The sequence below is a fragment of the Gopherus evgoodei genome, chromosome 5 (assembly GCF_007399415.2).
Source record: "Gopherus evgoodei ecotype Sinaloan lineage chromosome 5, rGopEvg1_v1.p, whole genome shotgun sequence".
In the NCBI taxonomy this organism is placed as follows: domain Eukaryota; kingdom Metazoa; phylum Chordata; order Testudines; family Testudinidae; genus Gopherus; species Gopherus evgoodei.
In genome coordinates, this window is record NC_044326.1 from 130,396,449 (window position 1) to 130,405,045 (window position 8,597).

General features: G+C 43.5%; 2 protein-coding genes across 3 annotated transcripts in view; both read right to left on the reverse strand.

The window, feature by feature from the left end:
* LOC115652578 (C-X-C motif chemokine 13-like) overlaps positions 1-2,119 on the reverse strand; it is a 28,721-nt gene extending 26,602 nt beyond the window's left edge. Inside the window, exon 1 of one of the 2 annotated variants that reach the window (XR_004000685.1) lies at positions 2,036-2,118. The gene's annotated coding sequence lies outside the window, so the exon portion shown is untranslated. Of the gene's footprint in view, positions 1-2,016 lie in introns of both variants that reach the window. The other variant, XM_030564818.1, reaches the window with a different exon arrangement.
* A 1,846-nt stretch (positions 2,120-3,965) lies between these two features.
* On the reverse strand, positions 3,966-8,385 carry LOC115652841 (interleukin-8-like). The gene is made up of 4 exons (XM_030565387.1): positions 8,322-8,385; positions 7,365-7,497; positions 5,879-5,962; positions 3,966-4,262 (listed from the first exon to the last, which is right to left on the reverse strand). The coding sequence occupies exons 1-4, from the start codon at positions 8,383-8,385 to the stop codon at positions 4,229-4,231; spliced, it is 315 nt and encodes a 104-aa protein (XP_030421247.1). The 3' UTR covers positions 3,966-4,228.
* Positions 8,386-8,597: the final 212 nt, after the last annotated feature.

The window sequence follows — 8,597 nt, forward strand, 5'->3', positions numbered from 1 at the left end:
ATTGACGGCTCATAGTCATCCTGTGATCACCCAGTACACTCAGGTCTTTTGCCTTCTCTGTCACTTCCAACTGATAAGGCCCCTGCTTACAGCAAAAAATTCTTCTTGTTAGTCCCTAAATGCATGACCTTGCACTTTGCACTTGTAAACCTTCTGCCAGGCCGAATTGATAGCAGCAAGGGCCGGGTTCAATCCATAGAGGTCCCTTCCCTACAAAGTAATGCAAAACCAGCTCGAGCCCCCACCTAGTGACCTGGGAAAATCTTACACACACCCCTGGGTGCCTCGAAGAAGCAATACTTCCCCTCTCGCAAGCACAGACTCTCGATGTAGCAGAAAAGGTTTAATTACATAAGCTAAACAACAAGCATTAAATTGGGAACACACCTCAACTGGAGTTCATAGACCAAACCGTGAGCAAAGACCCACCCCAGGAAATTGGGCCTTGTCCTTTTTCCTGGGCTCTTGAGTTCTGCAACCCCCAAATCACCCCAAGACTCCAAATATCCCTAGAGTCCAGCAACCCAAAGATCACCCACAGTCCCAAAAGTCCCACAAACCAAAAGTCTCTGTCCCAGGTCAGTGCAGCCCCAGAGTTCGAGAGTCTATCTGCAGAGGTGTCCCCCCCCCGCCTGGGTAGAAAGGGGCACCTTACGTGGTCCGGGGCCAACTGCCCTGCCTCTCCATGGGGTTCTGCTTCCGCCTTTTCCACAAACTGCTCTGCTCTACCAGCCACTCCACTCTGCTCCTCCAGCCGTCCTCACAAACTGCTCCGCTCCCCTCCGCCAGCTGCTCTGCTCCACCAGCTGTCCCGTGATCCGCTCCAGCCGTCCCCACAAACTCTCGGCCCCACTCACTCCATGGCTCCACAAACTGCTCCACTCCGCTCTGCCAGCTGCTCTGCTCTGTAGTATAGCTTCAGGCTCCCCCACTAGTTAGTACAGTTCTCAGTGCTCTCAGCTCAGCAATTCCAGCTCTTAAAGTGATTTCAGCTCACAGTAGGGAAGCCCCAATGCTAGTGCACCATTAGCCCATAGTGAGCTCAGCTCAGTAACCTGTATCTAGATTCTTAAGGAAATCAAAACCCAACTCTGATATTCCACAGTGGAGAGAGAGAAGTGGGTAGATCTGGTGCTTCTGGCTCACACAAGGAGCCTACACCACCCGATATAAATACTTGTCTCCAGCCTCTCTCAATTCACTGGGTTTTGGAACCCATGTCCCTTGTCTAGCAAGTGCTATTTCATTGATAGTGAAACCCTTTATCATAAAACAGTTTCGTAGTTCCTCATTTATGTAATCAGGGTGACAACACTTTATTCCTTCTGCCCCAATAACAAAGAAATTGGGGATACCACAGCTGTGAAAGTAACCATTTTAGGCTGCCGTGGGCTATGCTAGGCGGAGTGGGTGTGCCTATGCAAACACGATCAGCCTCTGAAATTCTTTTCCACACTCACCATAATTCACCACCAAATGTCAGGGTAGAGCTCATCCTGACTCTGTTTACACTATTAAATATAATCCCATTTCAATTACTGCCGTTTACAAGGTCATCCAGATCTTCTTGTATGATATTCTGGCCCTCTTTGGTATTGGCAATACTTCCCAACTTTGTCATCTGCAAATTTTATTAGTGCACTCCCACTTTTTGTGCCAAGGTCAGTAATAAAAACGTTAAAAAAGGTTGGCCCCAAGACGGGTCCCTGAGGAACGCCACTAGTAACCTCCCTCCAGTATGAAGGTTGTAGTCGCCCCTTTAACCAATTCCTTAGCTGCCTTTCAGTTCTCATATTAATCCCCAGCTTCTCCAATTTAACTGGAACTGTACCAAATGCTTCACTAACATCCAGGGAGATGAGAGCTACTGCATTTCCTTTATTTAAAAAAAATCAGTGATCTTCTCAAAGGAAGATATTAGTAACTTTATTATTTTAGGCTACTTACTTTTTTCAGCTCACCAAGCTTGTAACAGATCATTTAACTTTTAGAAACATCCTAACAGCCCATTCTTACCTTAATCGCCACTACTCACTCTGTTTATAAACAAAATTCGGACTCCCTGCCTCAGGTGCACAAGCTGGGAGCAACCTCCATTCTCCTCTGCCTGAGGTTTGCAGTTTGCAGGGGGGCAACGCCCTCCTATGCCCTCCTCCCCCCCCAACTTCCCCTATGATTTCAGTCTGCAGTTCCTGTGTTCTACTGATCTGGCAGTTGCCAGGAGCCGTGGGAGTCACCTGCTGGCACCTTTCCTTGTTCTGGTTCCCTGCTAAAGTGAAAACTGACCAATGGGTGGCAGTGTCTGACTGAGACAGAAAAGCCATACAGGGATTCACTTTTAATTCGTCAGTTCTCAAATGGAAAGGATGTCCTTATTTTTATAATGCACAGATTGGCTAACGTGCTTCATGTTATCAATTCACTAACAAAGAGACAATGGAAAGTGGAGTGGGAGTTAAGCGATGGATCAGATTAGGATCATGGGTGGAAATACTACATGGTCCTGTCCTTCCCCCAATGCTAATCAATGTCCCAGGATAGGTGACTATTAACTCTTGAGCTATTGCCGATTTCTGCTAAAATATCAGTAGTGAAATACTGCCATTTTAAATTTCCATTATTAGGCTTAGCGCCTACAAAAATAAGATAAACAAGGCTTTTTGTACTGCATCCTCAGTCCTTTAACAGAGCAATGCTCCCAGAAACGTCATGTAGAGAAAGAAACATCTCAAAGAATTGGATTAGTGTAATACAGGCTTATAGATCAGTTTCAGAGCATTAGCTTTTTCAGGCTCTTATGTCTTACCCAAAATAGAGCAGAAAGCTTAGAATAAGGGTGGGCAAACTTTTTGGCCTGAGGGCCACATCTGGGTGGGGAAATTGCATGCAGGGCCATGAATGTAAGGCTGGGGCATGGAAGGGAGTGTGGTGTGCAGGAGGGAGCTTAGAGCAGGGGGTTGAGGTGTGGAAGGGGCTGCAGAGTGTGGAGGGGTCTCAGGGTGCAGGAGAGGGCTCGCTGCTTGCCTGGAGTGGCTCTAGGGTGGCAGTGATACGCAGTGAAGCTAACACAGGCTCCCTGACTGCCCTGGCCCTGCACCGCTCCCCTCCCAGAAGCAGCTGGCACCACATCCCTGTGGCCCCTAAGGGCTCCACGAGCTGCCCTCACCTGTGGGTACCTCCCTCAAAGCTCCCATTGGCCACAGTGCCCCGTTCCCAGCCAATGGGAGTGTGGGGTGAGGTCTGTGCACAGAACCCTCTGCCCCACCAGAGTCCGCAGCGACGTAGCGCCGGCCGCTTCCAGGAGGGGCACGGGGCTGGCAATCCCATGGTCCAGATCTGCCCCCCTGTCCCCAGAGTGCCACATCCCTGCTCCTGAGCCTCCTTCCCAGCGCTTCCCACCCCCCGCCACCTAACAGCTGTTTAGCAGTGCTTAGGATTTTCCGGGAGGGAGGAGGCAGAGAAGAGGCAGGGCAGGGGCGGGAACAGGTTATTATTTGTACTGGAATAGCACCCCCAGCCATAGACCAGGACATCATTGTGCTAGGTGCTGTACGAACTGCAGATGGCTTTGCCAAAACTCCAGAGAGTCATCAGCACTAGATTAAAAGGAGGACACAATTATTGTAAACTGTGAGCTTTAATTGCACTTGCTTCATAGCGCACACATGAAGAGTCCATTATAAAAAGTTAAAAGATCACAATCTGTTCAAAAGAATACTTTGCACTGAAAGTGCTTCACATTTATTCCAACAAGGGTGGAAAGGGCCCTTTAAGATATACTATGATTTAAAATTTACTAGCAAGCAAAGAACAAGGTAGGGATTAATATTTGGGAAATTTTTAATATGGAAAAAGGACACCAAGGAAATAATAGCTCACTCCACAAATTCTTCTTATAGCAGATGCCATAATACTTTTTAGTCCATTTATTCCACGAACCAGAAGTGGTGGTGTTGGAGTTGGTTTGATTTGATGTTTCTCTTCCATGACTCATGATGCATGAGGCAGCACATTGAAACACTGAACAAGAAATCTGACTAATGTAAAAACAGCTCGAGCTTTTCTGAAAGATGCGAGAGGAGAGCAGCAGCTAACGAAAGTTGCTGCTCATTTAGAAAGAATGATTGTGAGGGCTGAGCAAGACAAAGATAAGAAGCAGCAAAAGCAAAATTAGGAAACAATCAGGTTGTGCCCTCCATCCTTTTTCCTTCTCAAGTTGTTTACGCTTCTATTCATCTTGTGAGGAAGGTGGTTGTTCCTTTCTGTAAAGGGAAAATAAGAGTGAATGCAGAGAAAGTGGGTGTGCTGTTACAGCTGTACTACTTGACCTTGTGAAAAATCACTGAATCTCTGTGCCTTGTTTTCCCATCTGTAAGATGGGGGATAAAGATGGTCTCAAACTTTATTTAGGACCCGTCTTAATTATGTGAAAAAAACAAACCAAGCAATTGTGATAATTATCATGCGTACAGAGCTTTTTATGGCCATCCATTGATTGTATATAAGCAAGAAATGGGACAGGCCTGTGGTTTGAGCTAGATCATTGTACAGAGGGTTAGGAAAAAAGAGTAACATCTCTCATTTGAAAATAGACAAGCAGCATGTAAAACTTTCCTGACCGGACTTTGTTCAGCTTTATCACTAATGATCAACTTTGTTCTAAAATGGCCTAACTGATAAGATAACATTGTCCCAGTGGAATTTGCCTGACAATTTTCATAATTAAATGAGAGTTTACATTACTGGTGTAATGCTTTGTAATTTATTACTTAAGAGTCAGGAATTGAGAAGTATTCTCACAATATCCTTTATCTTAACCATGTTGTACATCTTCTAGATTTTATATTGAACAAAAAATTTAAAGATCCAAAAGTAAATGCTCAAAAATCAGGAAGGGAAATATCCCTGTTAAATTTTAGATCATGAAATGTTGGGTTTTCAAAAGCCTTCAGCATTGGCTTAAATCTGCTCCCACTGGAAAAAAGTTCATAAGTCAGTATTTTAAAAGGAAAAATTCACAGCTCTTGAGCTCAAAACCTAACTGGTTGCAAAGCCAATCAAGTATTAGTACGTAGTTTACAAGCGGTTGTTCTGGCTTTCCCAAAGTTACCATTTAATTTATTTTTCTAATAATAAAAGAATGAGTCTAGTCCTCAACGTAGACAGATGGTCTTGTGGTTAGAGCATTCAGCTGGGACTTAAGAGCCTGGTTCTAAAGTATACTTGCTTATGCAATTTGACAAAGGTCACACAATGAGATAAAGGGCTTTCATGAGTCTGTGTTCTAACCTGTTTACAGCTGCAAAACTAGTACTTCCTTACTTTACAGGAATGTAGTAAAGTAAATTAATTAAATGTTCCTGAGCACTCAGATATCACACTGATAGGGACATGGAAATATCCAGAGAGAATAGCCAACCGGAAAGCTTGATTTGTGGAGCTGATCAAATAAGTTTCTTGAAGTTTAAGTGAGGATAATATTTTTGTTTTTCTATTAATTAAAAATGACCAAATGAATCTTGCTCAAACTTTCCAGGATAATTTCTTTCCTGACTGAGACCAAGCAGCAGACTGTAGGCAGGAAGGGGCATTTTTCAGAGAAGTGTGAGCTTGATAAAACAGAGGGTTAGAATAAAAGTTCAAATATAACCTTAACTACAGCTTGTGCACTCAGACTGTTGTATAACAAAGAATTAACTTAAAATGAGGCAGCTTCACACAGTGAGGCTTCAAGACCAGGTCTCTTTAGTCTGAACTGCTACAACTGAGGGGGCAGTTCTGCAGCTCATGCACGTGGTACCACGGATGTCAGACTACTCATGAAGAATGGTTGCAGGACTGGATCCTATGACAGGCAAATAAATTAAATGAGACTTACTGGTTACGGATCTTAGTCAGCAATTTCTGCATCCAGGGGGCCTTGGGATTCACACACAATTTCTGCCCTGTTTTTAGTTTGAGTCTGAAAAACAGGCAGAGTTTAAGCTTCCATTAAATACTGTGCTTTTGTCAGATAATTTATTAGCAGCAATAGCCATCCCTCAAACAGGAAACTTATGGAGCAGACTTCAAAGTATTGAGAATGTAGAGAAATGGGCAAACGGAAGTAATTTCTGGATAACATGAGGACAAGTACAAGTTTTCAACTATTCAAAGCACAACAAAATTTCAGATTTAACTCGCACCATGTGTGATCAGTAGACACCTCTTTTAAAGCCCCGACTCTGCAAAGTCAGTGAGACAACTTGCAGTTACACATGTATAAATTCACACATGCCTCATCAGGGCCTATGAGTAGGGATTTTTCAATACAACACATAACTGGGCAATCAAGATCATTTGTGTGATTGAAGGAGGGAGATCACTGGGCTGATGCAAGTTCTAGCACATGTATTTCTACAAATCAAATAAATCCCACGCCTTTGAAATAACTAGCTATGAGCATATTCTAAAAAAGTATTAGATGCTTTGGTCACACATGAGCAGCACACAGAAGCTTATGCTCCAAAACGTCTGTTAGTCTATAAGGTGCCTCAGGACTCTTTGCTGCTTTTACAGGTCCAGACTAACCCGGCTACCCCTCTGAAAGCTGTAGCTGTTTCTCTAGAAAACAGAAGAGACTTTCTCTAGAATACAGAAGATACTTTCTCTAGTTCTCAGTCTCAAACTTTGTCTCAGATAAAATGGGACCTGGATCCCTTTTATTAGTTTGACAAAACCAACACCTGATTGAGAGTTTTTTTCCAAGCCAAATCCTAGTCACTCATTTCCATCTCCATTTTCAAGTGTATCCCTAGTTCTATGGTCTCAGAACTGGGCTGGAAATCTGGTGACTTCAAGCTCTTTGGGAAGATTTCCAGTTCTTCCTGAATCTACACAGGCTGAGAACAGCACAAGAGTAATTCCTTGTGGTGTTTTGGTTCTTCCACTTCCAGTCTGGGCCAAAGAACAGGAAGTGCAGAAGCACATGAAGTTAAAAAACAACAAAATAAAAAAAATTCAACATTTAACACCTTTGATTTGAATCTGTCCTTACTACGCTGGAACCAGTTCATGTAGCTGGGAGCGCGGGGGGAAAAGGATGATTCAAGGCTGTAGTTAAGCCAAGAAGATTTTATACTTGATTTTCCCCTGAGTGCTAAGTCAATCCTGTGACTTTGGGCATTAAAACCTACTCTTTGTACATTATTTATATAAATACAAAAAGTGACCCAGTATATAGCTACGTTATTATATGGAAGCTGAAATGTAAAGGTATATCCTGCATCAGTGTATCTACTTTAGTTATGAAGAGGGCACCAATTACACTTACAATTAGAGGCTTGGTGCATCGAGGCTAGTTAAAAGCAACTTATGTCACTTACATAATTTCTGTGGTTCGGCAGGCACCCCCAAAGGGAACGATCTCAATACTTTCATATCTCCTTGGCGATATGAAGTCTGAAGTCTGCTTTGTGCATCTGCAGCTCTTATAGGAGCCGTTGGTTTCTAGGATAGCTGTGGAGCAAAAATTCACCAAATTTACAATTCAGGGATAGCAATAGAGTAAGTATCTTACACTTAGCTAGTGAGACAGAGAAATCCTTGCTTTCTAGTATGTTATTAAGGGAGTTTTAACCACAACTAAGGGAAATAATTATTATACCTTGTATTTCTGAAGCCCCCTTCCATTGGAGGATCTCAGTGCACTGTACTGACTAATGCACTGGTCCTCGTAGCAATCCTGTAAGGTAGGTGGTATTATCCCTATTGGACAGATGGGGAATTGAGGCACAGCGGGTCAGCGTCTGTTGCGTTTACTCCATGAGTAGCCTTATTAAAACAAATGAGGTAATTGGAGGAGTAAGGTACCATGCAGCATCAGTAAGGGCCAGATTCTTAAAGGTATTTAATGACAATGTTGATTTCAATGGAAGTTTGGTGCTTTTGAAAAATCCACTAGGTGCCTTTCTGTATCTGTAGATGCATCTTTTAATTAGCGTTACAATAGGGCCTAGAGGTCTCAACAGAGAGCAGGTTCCCATTGCGCTAGGCGCTGTACCTACACATAAGAGTTTCTTCCCCCTTTCTTGTCCTTTATGTGGATTGTAAGTTTTTTGAGGCAGAGAAGCACAGAGAGGTTAAGTGACTTGCCCAAGGGCACACAATAGGTGTCAGAGCTGGGAACAGGACCCAGGTCTCCAGACTCCTAGAGCAGTGCCCAGTCCACTGGATCTCACATTGCAAATCTGATAGAGAAAAACCTTTTTAATGTTTACCTTACTCTTTCAAGAAGTGTGAGTGTAACCCCTCCTGCCCCATCAAGAAATGAAAGTACTTACCTGCATAAACAGAGTGACAGATCACCAGCAGAGCGACCAGCAGAGCAGCAGTGTGGGCTCTCATTCTGGCTAGAGTTGTCAGTTGACCTCTCAACAGCAAGTTCAAGCTCAAAGTTTGTCTGAGGCTTTTGGTGGAGAAAAGGTTCCTATTTATTTGGGAGGTTCACACTGTGGCATGATCAGCAGGATTCTATTTTTAGAAAGCAAAGCTGAGAAATGGCATCGTCACTCTTCACGGGCTGCTACCCAGTCATTCCCCTGAGACTAATTGCTGAA